At 34.2% G+C, this 18,901-nt stretch overlaps 1 protein-coding gene across 1 annotated transcript in view; it reads right to left on the reverse strand.

The window, feature by feature from the left end:
- LOC136983809 (threonylcarbamoyladenosine tRNA methylthiotransferase) overlaps window positions 1–18,901 on the reverse strand; it is a 45,613-nt gene that overhangs the window by 23,770 nt on the left and 2,942 nt on the right. Inside the window, exon 2 of the mRNA XM_067280667.1 lies at window positions 7,762–7,940. Within this exon, the coding sequence (XP_067136768.1) occupies window positions 7,762–7,924 (163 nt within the window). The 5' untranslated portion in view covers window positions 7,925–7,940. The remainder of the gene's footprint in view (window positions 1–7,761; window positions 7,941–18,901) is intronic.

The following is an 18,901-nucleotide window of genomic DNA, read 5'->3' on the forward strand; positions in this document are numbered from 1 at the left end:
AGACTAAATGCTACTACCTTGTATTGGAGGGAATCATATGAGGAGACCAAGATGAAAATTGGATTGTAAGTGGGTTTGCAGACACGGATGTGTAAATACTGCCATCATGTATGCATAAGTCGATATCTAGAAAATGGGCAACAGAAGTATTTTGCTGTTTCAGGCATAAGTGGCAAAAGGATTGTTGTCGAAAGAAATTACAAAAACATCAACGTTTGGTTTACAATGACAAATAATTAGTAGATCATCAATATACATGGAACATAGGGTGATGTCATGTTCCTAGGATGGAAAGACTTGATTTTTCAGTTACCTAATGATTAACTCACAAAGTGCATATATGATAGGAGATTAGTAGTGCTTATAGGAAGCAGAAAATATTCCAAAAGAACAATTGCATTACTGGGATGCACTATAATATGTTTAATATTTATTGTTTTTTGGCTATTTCACACACCTAGATATGAACTAGAAAGGCTCAAAAGTACTTATTAAAGTAACTTACAAGGTTACATCAAATTTCAAAAAATAGGAAAATGTGCTTTATTTGTAATACAGCACATGTCATTTATCATATTTGTGCATATTGTTATTAGTAATATATCATCATCAAAATCAACATGTACCAAAACTTATAAATTAAATCAAACAAAACATGGCACACTTAAACTGGAACTATATAATCAACTAATTGGCACCTAAATGTGAATTCCAGCACATAATAACTAAAATTTAAATGTTCAAACATTTTTGGCCATCTTTTAGAGGCCCTCGTCAGGAATGAATGCACAAAAGATTTTTGTGTTGTTTTGTGCATTCATTCCTGACGAGGGCCTCTAAAAGACGGCCAAAAACGTTCGAACATTTAAATTTATTTATTATGTGTTGGAATTTGCATTTAGGTATCAGTTAGTTAAACATATAAATTAGTTATATATGTGAGCCCGCAGGTTTTGAGGGCGTGAATTCGAGAGTTAAAAAGAGGTTCAGGACCCGCAAGTTCGATAGGAAGTCATCGCGATCCGATCAGAAAGAGAAAACAAAAGTCACAGTCATCACGAGTCAGCAAATTAGTCATCGAACATTGAATAATAGACTGGCTCAATGCCAACAACGATTGTATAAAAACTTGATCGACTCTGGAAAGAGGGCGATCGTCCTGGAAGGTCTGAATCCAGTGTCTCCAGTCCCAGACATAAGACTGATTCCAGCTTCCATAGTCCAGGAGGTCGTCGCATACGGTCATCGGACCGCCTATCAAGGTATATTGACTTTGTAAACTCTCTCCCACTCGAGGGTAGGCACGTGACTAGAAGTTATTGGTTAGATCTAGATTAGCGATAGGGATATTTTATCCGCATTTTAGCAGTAGTTATCTGTATATCTTTATTTTATGTGTATTTTATTGTATGTTCACTTTTGTTATTTAATAAACCTTTATTGGTATTTGTTAAACCTGTCTCCTGTCAAAGTAAGGACGCCTGTCGACTTACTGACGCACCTCACCACTCACTTTTTGCCGTCTTAGCCATCCCACGACAACGAGGTCGGGTTTTACCAACCCGTGCAGCGTAAGTGGTCAGCGAGGTTTTCCCCCTGACCCTCTGCTTATCTCACATATATGTTGGTTTTGTAATCAGAGGTTCACTTACAATCATTATTATGTTTCCAGTGTAAGTTTAAATTTACTTAAGACAGTTAATAATGGTCAATTGACAAAACAGATAAATGTTATAAGCCATGTTGTTCCAATAAAAACATTTGTACAACAATCTGGATAATTTAATTTAAATTGATTCTATCATATATTAATTCTTAATATGTTAAATGTTTTAATCCTGCAATCAATCTATATATAGTATAGTTTAAATCTTGACTTCTGACACTTCTTACTTCATGTATAAGTTAGTTGTTTGATGCTGTCAAAGATTGATCTTCATTAATTAAAGTACAATTCTGTGCTGTACCTCTTAGCACAATGAAAAGAAAAAGTGCAAAGATAAGCTTGAAATTTTAGAATGCAATGATAAATTGTCAAAATGAGTCAATGCAATGCTGCTGCACAGTTAAAAGTTTCACAACTGTTTTGTTTGAGATTTTGAAAAGCAGAGTGAATATTAAATGTCAGTAAAAAATGAACATAATTTGCAAGAGAAATTGAACTGGAAAAGATAGTGAAGTTGAATTAGCTTTGAAGGTTTGGTTTAGTAATATTTATGAAAAAAAAAACCCATTAATAGGTCACTAATGACCACAAAACAAAACTATTTACTATGCAGCGAATATTTATTATTCTAACATTTTTGGCTTCTGATTTGATCTTCAGGTGATATTTGAAATTTACAATTTAAAAAGAACAAAGCTGCTTATTCTATAATGGTTACAATCTTCCATTTTTGGAATAAAACAAATTTGAAAAATGCATGTGTCAGATTTATACATGTTGAATGGAACACTGCAAAAGTGACAAAAACAAAAAAATAAACTATATAAAAATACACAAATTCACTGCATAGTAAATGATTTTATTTTGTAGTTAATACTGGTGCAATTACAGAAGAAGTCACTAATGTATCATAAAGCATAAGAATTAGCTAAAAATATGGAAAAGAAAAATTTTATTGCAATTAATGGGTAGTTAAGCCAGTGAATAAAATGAAAGAACATTGTTAATAGATGCACTCTTGGCAAGGAAAAAGTTTTGATTCTGTATCAGCTGAGTTGTGGATAATGACAGAATGCCAAATATTCATTCAGGAATATCTACAATGCAGATAAAACAGTAGTTTATTGGTATTTTAAATATGCTAAAAGATTTAAATCACTGAAGAAATGTATTACAGTTCTTTGCTTTGTTAATATGAAAGACCAGAAACTGACTTCTAGTAATTGGAAAAAGTAAAAATCCTAGGTGTTTACATTTACTAATAGATCATTCAATACAAACACCTGGATGACAACTGACATTTTTTAACAACTGGTTAGTTAAATGGAATATAAATCGAAGACAAAAGATCATTTTGTTGGTAGACAATTGTATAGAACAAGGGTGGCCAACTTTTGTGCACTTAAGATCTACTTTTTATCGTAAAAATGTGTCGCGATCGACTTGTTGTCATAGGCATAGTCTAAGTGGGGAGGGGGAGTGTGAAATACATACTATATTTATACACTGTGTTTCAGTACAAAGTGCACTCACTGCTTATGAGTCGAGTCATAACTGCATGCATACAGTTGCGTTCGGTTACAAATATAATACATTAAGTCAAGACATCGCCAGCGATCGACCAAAATTGGCTTGGCGATCGACCGGTCGATCGCGATCGACTTGTTGGCCACCCCTGGTATAGAACATTCACGTGTTCACAATATGCTATTAAAATAATAATCCTTCCTACAAATACATCACTGATTCCACTATGTGACTAAGGAAGGAATCATATCAAATTTAGACATACTACAGTAGTGAAATATATGCAAAAATTTTAGAATTAGACGATAGTCAAAAATGAACTGATATGACTTCTATTTTTAAAAGAAATTCCTATTTAACATGCTGCATGTTTAGGCAAAATTATGGGATCAGGTAAGAGAATTATTTTTAAAAGGATAATTTTTTAAAATTTAGACACAAACATCTGAAAATGAAGTTGTGTCTGTTGAAGAGGTGATCATAAATAACACTACAGAAGATATGTCAAAAAAAAAGTTTAAAAATTAGTTGACAATTGACAAGGAATTTCTAGTATCTGCTATGATATCATCATCAGAAATATGCCAAATTGAAGAAGGCTCTGGAGAATCATCTGATGAAACTGAAGAAATTCAAGATAAAGATAGTATAGATCCTGCAACAAATGATTAAATGTGAAAAGCTCTGCGAATACTTTGTCCTGGTATACAGTAGAGATGTGTCTCACTTCAAAAAGCATTATGAATATGAGCATTTTATTAATGAAATATTGTGAAAATATAGTCAGCAATTCTTAGCACTTGACTGCTTACTGTTCACTCAATTCATTGTATTTCCTTTGGAATTAGCACAAGGTTACTGATGCTATTACAGTCAACAAATAACATTGGACAAACTACTTGAGTAATTATTATAATTAACAAACTTTTAGGTTAATAATTAAGTTTATTTTTAGACATTTTAAATTGTTTCAACATATTTTTAAGTTATCTAATTCAATAAAACTAGACTTTCCATTAATTATGGTCTAATTACTTTCACTGCATAATGTTACTGTGAGATTATATAAAGTACGAACGAGTCGACACGGAGAACTTTAGTGATTTCTTCGATGGGACAAATTGATAACAAGCGTGCTTGATAGAGCAGAAGCTTAGAAGAGGGAATCCATTTATCTCAGTAGGGACTAGACAAAGACAACTATCCAAATTAACAAGATAACCCTTTAATTTTCCTTGGAACATACAATACATCCAGGAAAACACACAGGAACGTACGAAGCCCGACAATTCAATCTACCAAATAGCTTTAACACACAATTCTCCCAACAATAATATGCTACAGAATTCCTGTAACACACAGACATAAAATGTACTGACAATGAGTTTAAAGTGTACCTCTTCTTTTCCTTCTTGTAGGACAGGAAACAGTTCGAAAACGAAATCTTCCCGCCGACCTGGTTGCACAGTCTTTACCTTCCGGCTTCCCGACTATGTTTTTCATGCACTTTCACACACCACACTCTTCCCTACTGATTCTTCCTTCTCTCTCCATTTCCATTCTAACTTTTCCCCAAACACACCCTCCAATAAATCTTCCACCCTAGGTTACACACCCAGATTTACACAATTCCTCTCCACCGAGTTGGACTCACTACATGGCGAAGGGGGTCATGAAAAGATTAAGGCACATTGCCCCTCTGTTACTATTATCACTCAGCATAGGCTAGTACCAAAGTGATTACAATAAGCAGCACAAACTGTATTAAGAAATTTAGAAATCTTGTTAATACATTTAGTGTGTAATTAAATGAAAATATATAGAAGATTCCATTTATTGTAATCATATTTTGATACACATCAGTTATTTAACATTATCAAAATTAACATATCTCAAAATATAAGTTCAAATATACTTATAAAACTTTTATCATAATCAGAATTTTGGTTATAATTATCTTTTTTTTTTAGGTAACTAAGCATTCTAAACTATCTTTTTGTGTTATCAGCTTCAAATGTGATTAATAAAATGCAATCTATTTTAACTGGTACTTTCTAAACATCAATCATTATTTGTTTTGCAATATAATTCTGATATTTCTTATTTCAATTATATGCTAGCTGTTGTTAGAGATCACAGCAGAAACAATACTGGATAAATTGCATACTAATTAATAATAATTAATATACCTTCAAGTTATACATTTAAAATTTTTTAATATGTTTTTAAAATCAGATTCAATAAGACCAGAATTTCCACTAATTATATCCTTATTTACTTACTCTACTTTATGTTATCATTTGTTATTGTTATCAGTGTAGGTAAATCCAAAAACTGTATTTTTATAAACAGTAAAATCTGCTTATTGCTTATTCTCTGGACTAACTTCTACATTCAATAAAATGAAAAATCCTAAAATAAACTGTTTCAAAGTTTCCAACAGATTTTGAGAATATTCTGTGTTACAGTGAAGTATATGAGACCAGAGGGTCGGTACCTTATTGATACCTTGTCAGGATGACACCACTGTGTCTTTTCGGACGGACACAGAAACCTCAAGTTCGCACGAGCAGTCACGTGCACGGGCAATCGGATTCGGGAGGAGAGGTGTGGGAGATGGTGAGACGGAAGTGATTGACTCGGATACAAGGTTAACAACTAAATAACTGGTTTAATTAACATAAACAGAATATAGAAATGGACAAGCGAGAGAAAGAGTTTACAGTTAATCGCATGATGATATAGATACTTTGATTGTGAGTGGGCATCCTTCCGGATGGATGTCCGGGCAGTTATTCGGACAGAGCAATCCCGAGTGGAAGAGACTCTTCTATTGACGGGGTTGAATGTCCTTTTCTTGGATAATCTGTATCGGAGGGTTAGCCAATAATCCGTATCAGAGGACCAAACAATAATCCGTGTCGGAGGATAGTTCGATATTCGACGATCCTTTTCTGGGCCGGCACTCAGTTTCTGTCCCCTCGGACTCTCGACGACCTTCTCCTCGACCTTTTCCCGTTTTATATCCCCACGCCACATTACTCTTTTTCACCAATAGCAATTTTTGTTATTAGTTCCCCGTGACACATTTGATGAGTTCCCTGGGAAAGGAAACGACTCCAGGGAGAGAGATGTGATCATCCTCCGGTAATAAAATGGAAAAATGGGATTTTTCTGAGATTTAAATAAATGTCTTCGAAATTTCGTCCAGTCCGACTCTCACATATATATGATATGCAATTCAAGTATGACTTTTACATATACTAGACTGAAGAGGAGTATATTGATCTAGTTTTGTTTTAATATTTATATATAGGCTACTATATTAAAAAGAAATATCTCAATGAAAATTTTTTTCAAATATTGTTTAAAAGCATCAAATTCTTTTGTTTTGCTGGAAAAGCTGCAACATAAATGATTCTAAATAAACAACAACTAACCCGTTATATATAAAGACCAACAACTGCCGAATTATCGGGCTAGCAAGTGGCTATAGTAATATTAATAATTTAAGTTAATTTGGTACTAGAGTTAGGCGTTAGGCGCCATCTCTTGCTAAATTTAATAATTAGAATTTTAATTAAAGAATTTAAATAAATTTAGGCTTAAATTGTTGGTCTTTATATATAACGGGTTAGTTGTTGTTTATTTATATGTATACGCCTTGCCGGGGTTTGCGATGGCCGGTTGAGTGCCTTTGGGAGGACGTGGGCAATTAATGTGTCCCCAGCCGGCATTGTAATAGCCGTCGATGGTCGTACGGTAATCTTATATCAACTGGAGGGGGAGGATCGGACCGAAGGTCCGGGTAGCGTAACTGGTAACGTGTCTGCACGGATAGCAGAAGTTGCGGGTTCGAATCCCGCTTCGGGCCGATTCTTTTCTTCCAGTTAAGCCTAAATTTATTTAAATTATTTAATTAAAATTCTAATTATTAAATTTAGCAAGAGATGGCGCCTAACGCCTAACTCTAGTACCAAATTAACTTAAATTATTAATATTACTATAGCCACTTGCTAGCCCGATAATTCGGCAGTTGTTGGTCTTTATAAATGATTCTATTGATTATAAAAAGAAGGAAGTGTGTGATCATAATCAATCCCATTCAAGGAAGCCCATAATGAAGATACGTCAAAAGAAAAGTTTAAAAATTGAAAGTTGGACCAAAAGTTGGTTCAGAATCTCAAAGATGTATTTGATGATACAGCAAAGTTTCTTGTCAGAATAAAATTGCAATGTTAATGTTGGGAAGCAAACTAGACATCGAAGAATTCAGAAAAAATTAGATCTAGAAGAGAAGGAAGATTTAAGAGAAAGAAAATCTCAGTGAAAAGTAATTCTTTCTATTAATTATTTTATATTTTTTGGTACTTTAACAGGAAACAACTTATATTGAAAATATTCATATTTAAAATAGCTTTTTAAATAGAATGTTTATATTTTTAAAATTCTTTACAGAAATGATGAAATATTAAAAAGAAGAAATAATTTTCTAATTGTTTAAAACTGGAATAAAATATATTAAGAATAAATGATCATTTTAAAATATCAGATATAAAATTAATTACCAGGTATAATGCTATCGGCCAAAATTTTATCTTCTGTCTTACAAAATCCATTCGTCTTTTTGCCACGGACAACCAGTTTGGACGACTTTGACCTGTTTATTGTTTCAGAACTCTGCACCAGATCTTCTATATCATCTATTACGGTACTACCTACTTCTGGCATGACAATCTCTAAAACACTAAAAAGAATCATTTTAATAACAATTTACATAATTCAAAGTATTAAATTACTCTTGTGTAGCTTATTAAAAATTTAAAAAATTAATCAAGCATAATCTAAAATATTTTCCATACAGGTCTATAAATTTATAAATTATGATTATTAAAAAATTCAGAATAAGAGTTAGGAATGAACTTATAAATGAAAAACATTAGACATTATGGACTATACACAGAGCTTCAATTAGGCATGGGTGGACTAGAATGTCATTATCCAATACAGATGGGGAATGAAAATGATGCCTTAATTCATATTATTTGAAAAAATCCAGATCCCTGGTCACACTTGAATCAGAAGCCAGACCATTGTGAAATACCCTGATAATTTGGATCCAATTCTTATCCTCACAGCTTAATGCTAAAGGAATTTAGATCTAAACCTGAATTTCTGTTAATAGACTGAAAAATCTGGATATGAATTCCTCACTTTGACTTATGACCATACTATCACACAACATATGGAATTTAGAAAAGAAAAAAAAAACAATGCAGAAACTGGATAATAATATTAAAAAGAAAAAACACCAGCAAAACAAAAAATATTTAATGGTAAAGAAATGTTTTGAATAACTTTGGAAAAGAATGCAGGTGAATTGAATATAATAATTTAAAGGAAGAGTTGTCATCTGATTGATTGTTGATCTACATGTAGTATTTAATGCTACATTGTCAACATCAACCGATCAGATGATAATTCTTCCTTTAAATTATGATGTTCGATTCACCTGCATTTTTTTAAAAAAAATATTTAAACTGATGATGATAGCTAAAATTATCGAAAATGTCTTAGGGTTTTTTTAATAAAGGAATTGGATTGAAAATGTCATAGGGTTTTAATAAACTATTTTACATTTAATAGCATTTTTTTAAATAGTAAATAGTTAAAAAAAAGTGAAAAAACATATTGAAGACTAGTTTAAGTAATATTGCAAAAGAAAATATAGCAAGAATGTAATTCAACTTGACCTATTGTTTACTGAATCACAGGTACTTTAACCTGCAGGTGTCTTGACACCTGCTGTAAAAACATGTAATTAAATGAGCAGGTGTAATTACAGTGGATTGTAAAATAAATAGCCCCTCGTCTTATGGCCTCAAATTAATGTTATTTCTCTCTAGGTCATCTGACGTCTGGTAGCCGTTCATTAACTTCACTCTACTAACCGTTTTATAATTACCCTTCTATTTAAAATTATAATAAAATATTAAATATCCAATTTTTACATTGTGACCCATAAATAAACAAAATATCAAATTCCAGGTGGCAGTTAATGTGTTAAACGTTTTTCATTTTTGATTTTTTCATTTCTTTAAAAATGACAAATATACAAATTTAAAATTCAAAAAACATGGGACAATTATATTATAAAATCACCAGAAACCCTAAAAAATATTTTTAAAATATTGCTTTTGAAACAAAATGGAAGCATTAATCAATCAATTTTTCATCAGAAAGAAAAATTCACAGTAAATACAGTACTGATTTTTGAAACAGATAAATAAACCAAAGATAATGATTTTATCTTATTTTCTAAATTGTAAGAGCATTTTTTTTTTTAAATCTATTTTTATTATGTTGCCACTTACATTTGCAGGTTAACTCAACAATAAGAAGTCATTCTAACTTGACATGGCACCTTAAGCACTATTAATAAATATTTTTGGCTACATATCTCAAGGGCCATATCAGGTCAAATAAGTGTCACTAGCAACAAACATTTAAATTCCTTCAAACATTTACAATATTTGAGACGAAATATTATAATGCAAAATTAGAAAAAGTTATTTTAAATGAAGAGGAAAAAATAGAGCTGCCAGATTTTACCTGCTTCACTGCATTTATATTATTTTGCTAACTTGCCATTTAACAAAACTAAATATAATTTAAAAATTCTTACTTGAAATATTAAAATACACTTAATATCATTATTTTATATCCAGAAGTAGTCTACTGAAGGGTGAATTTTCTTGATGTAAAGCCTTCAGTTTAATTTAATTTTACCATTATTTTTAAAGAAATTTTACAAATTCAATTTTTATTATTTATAACAGCAATTTTTTCAATGTATTGCAGAATCAATACTTAAACAGAAATACGGGTAGTTGACTTACAGCAGTGTAAGTCAATTACCTATATTTTTGTTCTGACCAATTGGTTCTGAGTCAGTTTAGAGGCAAGTCTGATATTTTTATCTTTTTACTGTTTTCTTTACCTTTTATGGTTAATGTTACCTATGGTTCCGAGATGGCGGCTCGTCTCCGATTCCAGCAAATAGAAGAAGGGAAACAGTGGGGACACATGTTCTAACCTAACCTAACCTATTCTAATAAATTACCATAATTATTACCAACAAAATTATTAGAATAGGTTAGGTTAGGTTAGAACGTGCGTCCCCACTGTTTCCTTGCCGGAATCAGACGAGCCGCCACCTTGGAACTATAGGTAACATTAACCCATTTTATATACACTTTTTATCATTTCTCTGCACATGATGGTATAACTAATTGTTCTAAGGGTTCTCCCTGACTGGTAGGTTGTAGATGATAGAGGCTCCTTCCTCATCTAAGAAGTTTTCTCAAGTTCGGAATCTAGGATGATTTCATCTTCTAGCTTCTTGATAATAGGATTCCATCTTATATCTTGTCTGTGTAATTCTCCAATTTGGGCCTTAGAATACATGGGACTCCAATAAATGACTCTGTAATACTGATCAGGTAACACAGCTGCCAGATTTTACCTGCTTCACTGCATTTATATTATTTTGCTAACTTGCCATTTAACAAAACTAAATATAATTTAAAAATTCTTACTTGAAATATTAAAATACACTTAATATCATTATTTTATATCCAGAAGTGGTCTACTGAAGGGTGAATTTTCTTGATGTAAAGTAAGATGTTAAGTAAGATGATTCTGAATCCTTATTCTCGGATTCTGTCCCATTTTCTGTCCTGGGAGGTTCTTCCTCAGAAGTATTCTGGTTGGATGGTTCAGTTGATTTCTCTTCATTGACATTCTGTGGTTCGTCTTCCCGGGAGAATGTCTGGAGGATAGACGATGGGTGCAAATGTATTCTGTTCCTGCAGAACATGCAACTTGGGGTTTCAATGATGTAAGATGGTGTAGTATGGTGAGCCTCCTTCACCTTTCCGTATGTTCGCATATCTGACACCCAAACTGGCTGTCCTACCTTCAAGCATGGAAGATTTTTTGCACTGTGGCGTTGATCTCATTGCCAGCAGCATTAAATAATGATCCTGCAACTCAGATTTCAAGTAATGACTTTTAAAATTTTTGACCATTGATTCAATAAACCCATTGCCTTGGGGGGTATCTTGGAATAGATGTGATACTTGAAATTTTATATTTTTCTGCGTTGCTCCCAATATTGTATTTTCTCGGGTATTTTGTTTTTATTTGGACAACCTTCTTTGCAGTATCTCATAACATTTTGTAAATTGGATCTCTCTCTTGTAAATACATGATTTCTGCTAACCACGTATCAGATGCAGGAAAGGTATTTTAAACGTAAGCCTCAATCTCCACAGTCAATTCTTCATTTCCCTGTTCAGGTATGGGGCTACAGGATAACACATCTGCCATTAAAATCCTGCTTTCCCAGTTTGCATACGATGATATAATTGTATCTCATCATTCATAGCTTCATTCGCTGAAGTCTTGGAGTAAGACTGTCCAAAGCCTTCGACATAAAAATCGGTATCAGCGATTTGTGGTCTGTTTCAATGTTCACAACTTTGCCCATTATGTAGTCGTGGAATCTCTCGCAAGCCCAAACAATTGCCAAAGCTACCTTCTCAATTTGTGCATACCATTTCTTGGTATTCGACAATGTCCTAGATGTGTAGCAAATTGGAGACATGCCCACTTTTACTCTGATATAACACAGCACCAAGACTGTACGATGATGCATCACAGGAAATATAAGTTTCTTTCTTTGGATCGTACATTGATAATCATGGAGTTTGGCATAGTTGATTCTTGATCTCTTGAAACGATGTTTCCTGCACTGGCCTCAATATCCATTCTATGTTGTTGTTTAACAGTTTGTATAGAGGGTTTGCAACATTAGTCATCCTTGGTATGATTTAGGAATCCACTCATGCCTAAAAATGTTTTCAGCTCTGTGACAGAGCTAGGTCTTGTGAGCTTCGCTATTGCTTCTGTTTTCTTGGGATCAGGTTTTATACCTTCATGTGAGATTACATATCCAAGAAACTTGTCTTCTTTTGTTCTGAACTGACATTTTTCAGCATTAAGAGTCCATCCTGCAGACTGAAGTTTATGAAGAACTTTATGCAGACATTTATCATGTTCTTCTTCTGTGGCCCCAAATATCACATATTCTTTTCTGAAATATGTCAGGCTCTGACTTAATTCCAAATGGCAAGTGTTTAAATCTAAACCTCCCAAAGGGTGTTTGTTATAAATGTTGTCAAGTAAGATGATTCTGAATCCAATGCAATCTGCCAAAACCCTGTATTAGCATTGTTAATACTAAAGATTTTTGTGTTATGGAATTGGCTGAGTGTATAGTCGACCAATGCCATTGGAAAGTATTCTCTTTCAATGTTCTCATTCAAATTAGATAGATCAAAGCAAATTCTTATTTTGCCTGATTTGTTCAGAACCAAAACCATTGGAGCACACCATTCTGCAGGTTCATCTACTGCCTCGATTATTCCCTTATTTACCATCTCATCCAGTACCCTCTCATCCAGTTTTCTTGAGCTTATCTCTCAAGGATAACAGTACTTTTTGAGGAACTGCCAGGGTGTAAAGCTTTGCTTCCAGTTTAAGTTTAATTTGGTAGGGTTTCTGTACTTTCCCAATCCCATAAAATAGATTGGGAAATTCTTTGAATGAATCGAAAGCAGAGTTTAGTTCCTGTATTCTTTTAACAAGATTTAACTGTTCACTCACTCTACCACTCAACAAGGAACGTTCTAGTTTATAGATAACATATATATCTTCTTGGATGCAGAATCTCTTATTTCTTAACTTCTCTGTAAATACTCCTACAACATCCAGTGTTTTCTTTCCAGGGCCATGTACAGATTATTTGTTTCTCATAATTTAACATGAGATAGCACTCTGTTATATGTGTCACATGATATAACTGTGACATCTGCCCATGTCAATCTTGAAGTTTAAAGGAATGTTTGCACTCCACTGATTGGGTTGTTTTTTAACACTACTGTTAATATTACCTGACCCTTTAACATGTCCCAAAAATGACTTTTGGTTAGGTTCTTCTATTTTTCATTTATACTCACTTTAGCTTTACAGACCTTTTGAAGTAGGTCATTACAGACCATAATGACCTACTTTTTTGCACATTACACACTGCCTTACATGCAGGGCAATTTAGTTTAGTATGTTTCACAGATTTTCCACACCAATAACAGGAATTTGAAGTTTTGTTTCTGGTAAATGAACCGTCAGTAGCTTCCGGCTTCAAAAATACGTTCTTCCTAAGAGCAGTTTTGCCTAATGCATATATGTTATTCCCAAAATTGTTCTTAAAAGCTTCCTGCTGCTTTTTCACTGTTTCTGCCTGTCTCGCAGTGTTTATTGTTTTTTCCAGAGTTAGTTCCATTTCTAGTTGCAAATGTTCCGAAACCTTTATGTCTCTAATGCCGCAAACTATTCTGTCCCTAATCATTTCATCTTGAAACGATGCAGGGAAATCACACGTTTTAACAAGACTATATAATGAAGTTACAAAATTCTCCATTGTTTCTCCTTCTTGAAACTGAGAATAGAATTTATATCTTTTGTATATAACATTTTTAGTTGGGACAAAGTATTTTTCGAATGCCGCCTTAACTTTGCAATAGTCATTTCTAACCTCTTTTGGGAGACTAAATGAGGCCAAAATTTCCTCAGCTTTCTGTCCCATTAAGTATATTAAAGAATTTACCTGGTCAGCTTCTTCTTTATTATGGAATCCACATGCTGTTTGAAATCGTTCAAATCACCCTATCCATAATCTCCAATCTTTGGGATGAAAATTAAACACTTCTGGCATGGGATCTGATACATTATCCTCTATGCTATCACCATGTATTATAAATGACTCAGTAATATGGTAATACTGATCAGATAACACAGACAACTCTTTATTCACACACAACTGAACACTGGTACATCTCACTGCTCCCTGGAGCTCCCAACATGGTTGTGTCTTTTACCGCCACCATACCCCAACCTTTGTTGCCACCTCCTGTGTGTATACATTAAATTTAACAGTTAATTTAAGTTATTAACATATATTATAGGGTCTCCATAATTTGTTGGATAGGGATGCAACTTAGCACGTCACATTTTTGTGGCAATTCTCTGCCTTTTGTTTTACTTCAAAATCAAATATAACCCAACGAGCGATTCAAGAATTTGTATTAGACTCCTTCTTGCTTATAAGTCACCTTAAGGAGCAATGGTCAGTAATAATAGTAAATTTCCTTTAGTATAAGTATGGTTTAAAATATTTGGTGGCCAAGACTACTGCTAGGCACCTCTTCTCGGTAGTGCTATAATTTTTTTCAGGTTTCCGTAGTATTCAACTCGGATAAGCAATTGGCACTTTTACACTAGTCCTCTTGCAATAAGATTGTGCCTATAGCTTTTATTGGACGCATTCATTACTAAAATAAAAGGTTTAGAAAAGTCGGGGGACTTCAAAAGCGGAGCTGAAGTAACTATCTCCTTCAGTCTCTCAAAGCTACTTTCTTGCTCCTCTCCCCACTAGAATTTGGTGTAGTTTTTCAATAGGTCAGTTAAGGGTTTTGTGATATTTGCATAAGATTTGATGTGTCATCAGTAATATCTACTTAGTCCTAAGAACAATTTAATATCGTGTTCATTTGTTGACCTGGAGAAGTTCAATACACATTTTATTTTTTGAGATCTGGCATTATCTATAAAATCGGAAACATCATGCTTCAAAAATTTGATTTGGTGTTGCATTTTTTTGGTTTCAATTTTAAGCCAGCCTTCATGAAGCATTTAAAGATTTGTTCTAATCGTGTCAGATGACTGGAAATCAGGACTAAAGATCAAAATATTGTCCGTGTACACAAGACAAGTTTTCCCCTTTAGGCCATAAAGGATAAAATCAGCTGCTCGTTGCCAGGATGCTGGGGCTCCACAAAGGCCCATTGAAATTTGATTCCACTGATAGTGACCATTGGGACTGGAAAATGCCGATTTCTCCGTCTTGCAAGGCTAATTGTCAGAATCCGGACAGTGTGTCCATTGTCGAAAAGTATTTAGACTGTCCCATCAAACTGAGCAAATACTGAGTCATGAAATGATATTACCTTCTGCAGAAGAACTTGTAATACTCATATTACTGAAATATTCTCTAAGAACTAACTTGTAAAAACAATAGATCAATCTGTTAAGTAGTGAAAATTTTTACTTTAACAACTTTTTGATTATACAGTGGAACCCTGTTAACGAATGCCATGGTTAATGACAAAATCGGTTAACAAACTTTTATTTTGCAAAAAATTTTGTCTCGGATAATGGACAAAATTTGGATAACGAACTTAATGGTTTTTTGTGTCAAATTTGTAAGCTTGCCGACTTTTAGGGGGGAATAATTACGCGTCAGTGATGGTGTAGGGTCCATTTGTATGTTGATGGTGGCTGAAGAGACAAAGATGACAAGTATTTTACAGTGAAAATCATTTATTAGAACAGGAAGATGCTTACATATTTGAGGTACTGTAGTTGGAAATGATTTATTTACAGTATTTTTTCCCGGCACTGTAGCGGCGTATCGCTGGTCCTACGATAGTGCAAGCCAATCAGTCGTAGCCCCGGAGCGGACAAGATGGGTTCGCTCGGTCACAGAAGCAACGGTAGGTGATGGAGCTGCGGTGACTAGAACAGTCTGCGAGACACAGCACAAATTTTAGCAGGCACGACTTCAGGCTTAATCCAGATGAAGACAACACAGATTAATCACAGTAAATTTTTAGAACTACATTTTGACCTTGAGATTTGGGGTTTTTATAGTATTTCTTCCTTGAATCTCACCTTTTGATTGGTCCTGCATCCCATTCCTCACTTCTCGATTGTCTCCAGGTGGAAACCGAAACCATATCAGGTCACAAGAAAGGTCCGTTCCGAGGCATCCATTTGACACCTGTTCGCCGAGACTGATCGGAGATTGTTGATAATCCTATAAGCTTTGCACTCATAATTTAGCCCGTTATTTCTGCTATCTGTCATTTTGGAACTGTAACGATTGTACGCAATGTTTTTATACCCATCAAATCTTTCCCCTTTTCCAAAAATTTAACCTACATCAACTATTTATGAGCACGTTTTCCTATATTTTCATCAAAGAAAACCCACTTTACAAATAAAATTACAAAAATACCGGCTGCTAGAATGGATAAATTGTATTTGCATTAATTTCTATGGGAAAAATTGCTTCGGTTAACAAAGTCACGGAACAGATTAAGTTTGTTAACCGAGGTTCCACTGTAATTATTATCATTATTTAGTAATAAAGTTAAGATTATAGAATGAGTATATATGAAATTGATTTCTTTTTTCTATTTTGAATAACATCAAAATAGATATTTTATGTAAGGCTGTAGTCATAAAGCCATTTAAGTTGCAATGGTTTCAAAAATATTTCCTTATTTATTCAGGTTTATTGTCATACATAACAATAATTTATAAAACAGATAAATAATGAATGAATTTTGTCACAAGTGGATCAATGAGTAATTTTTAAAGAATTTCTTTTTGTAAAATCCATCTTAAAAAACAAAGCAGTTGCTAAATATATCACAAATTTTGCAAAGACTCATAAGGTTAATGTGATTTCATTTTGTGTATATACAAAATGAAACTGATAACATCTTCTCACAATATGAAAAGTGCATTTTAAAGCAGGGTTCATCAAGTTCATTAAAAAACTTGTAATATTTTTCAAAGTAAAACAGACTCCTGAACAATTTTGAAAGTCTATATTATTTATAATCATCAGTCTTAAATTTCAATAATAATAACTGAAATCGACGTAAGTTATTTGTTACAAATCAAAACTGACCCGAACCACTCTTGATAGAAATACAGTGGTGCCTCATATAACGTACTTAATCCGTATCAGGTGCAAGTCCGTTATACAAAACGCATTTTCCCATAGAAATACATGTTAAAACATCTAATTCGTTCTGCTGCATAAAATAACCGTACTGTACCATAAAAAAAAAATGAAAATGGAGCAGTCACCAATTATGCCGGGTAGTCAGATGTGAGGAGAAGGTGGAGGAACACTTTTTTCACACATTCACACAGACACACTTTTTACACATTGCAGTGGGTCTCTTTTTTATTGTTTTTTAATCAGAGTCAGATTCAAGAGAGGGTACCAGGGCTTGCAGGGTCAACTCCTCTTGTTCCGTCCTTTGTATTTTGGCAGCTGACTTCTTGAAAAACATGTCCAATGTGGACTGTTTCTCTCTCTTCAAAATCTGTCAGAAATGATGGGCAAGGGTGTCATGTAGAGATCATTGATCCTGTTGGCAACAGCTGTGTTTGGATAGCGAGTGTTGGTAAACTCCTGAACCTCTCCCATTTGACAAGGAAGTCCTTGATGGCAGCAGTTGAAATTAGTTAATCGGATTGCTCCTCCTCCTCCTCAGATGAAGCTTCCCTTTGAGCTTCATCATGTTCCTGGGCCAGAAGTGCTTGGAGCTCTTCAGTTGTCAGCTCTTCTTGGTGTTCTTCAATGCGCTCCTCTACATCCTCCATTTCCACCTCCAATTCCAACTCTTGGGCCATCGAGATGATCTCCTGCACCACTTCTGTATCCTCAGCTGGTTCTTCCTGGGTCCATTCAAGAACAAGCCTCTTCCAGGCTGAATTGAGGGTCTTCTGCGTGATTTCTCTCAAGGCCTTCTGGATGAGTCTGATTGCCACAAGAACATCAAACTTCTCCTTCCAGAACTTTCGGACAGTCATGTCTCCACAAAGCTGACATTCTTCAAAAACCTTCATGAAGAGAGCTCTGGTGTACAGTTTTTTGATGTTGACAATGATTGCTGATCCATTGGCTGAAGGATGGCAGTGGTGTTTGCTGGCAAATACTACACCTTGATGAAAGGATTGCTTTCTTCAAGGATCTCCTCCAGGTCTTTTGGGTGACCAGGGGCATTGTCCAGTATCAGTAGGGCTTTGATCAGCAGCTTTTTGTCCAGCAGGTATTTCTTTACAGCAGGAGCAAAGGTTTCCAGGATCCATTCCTTGAAGACAACCTGGGTCACCCAGGCTTTTTGGTTAGACTTCCAATGGACAGGCAGGTTGGACAAAGAAGAAGAAGGAAAAAAAAAAACATCTTACTCTTCTGCAGCCAAAGAGCAACTGTTTTCAAAGGCTCCCAAAATACCTACATCAAGAAGCTATTCTGGGAAGCCAAGAAGGGGAAAACATCTAAAAATAGCAGATTGTCATTGGCAACAGCAAAAGAGTGGAAACATCATTCGCACTTGTTTGCAGAAAGTCCGTTGTTCGCAGCCAGTCCATTGCTCGAGTCACATAATGGCCAAACAGAAAGTCCGTTGTTCCCAGCGTCCGTTATACGAGGCACCACTGTATACTCAATGTTACATTTCACATTTAGAAGTTATTATTCAATAATGCATAATTTTATTTCCTTATATATTATACAGTGACTCCAGTTTACCAGGTTTTTTAAAAATTTTATATTGTAAACATTTGGGTTGCAGAACCCAAATGTTTATTGGATGTTTATTGTTGGGTTGCAGAACCCAAATAAATATATTGGATTGCATAAGCAAAAAGTTTACGAAATACTATTCTAGACAAATCATGAAGCCATACACTTCTGACAATCATTTTTAAGTTTTATCCAATCTT

This window comes from Centruroides vittatus, unplaced genomic scaffold (assembly GCF_030686945.1).
Source record: "Centruroides vittatus isolate TY-2023 unplaced genomic scaffold, ASM3068694v2 contig_89, whole genome shotgun sequence".
NCBI lineage: Eukaryota > Metazoa > Arthropoda > Arachnida > Scorpiones > Buthidae > Centruroides > Centruroides vittatus.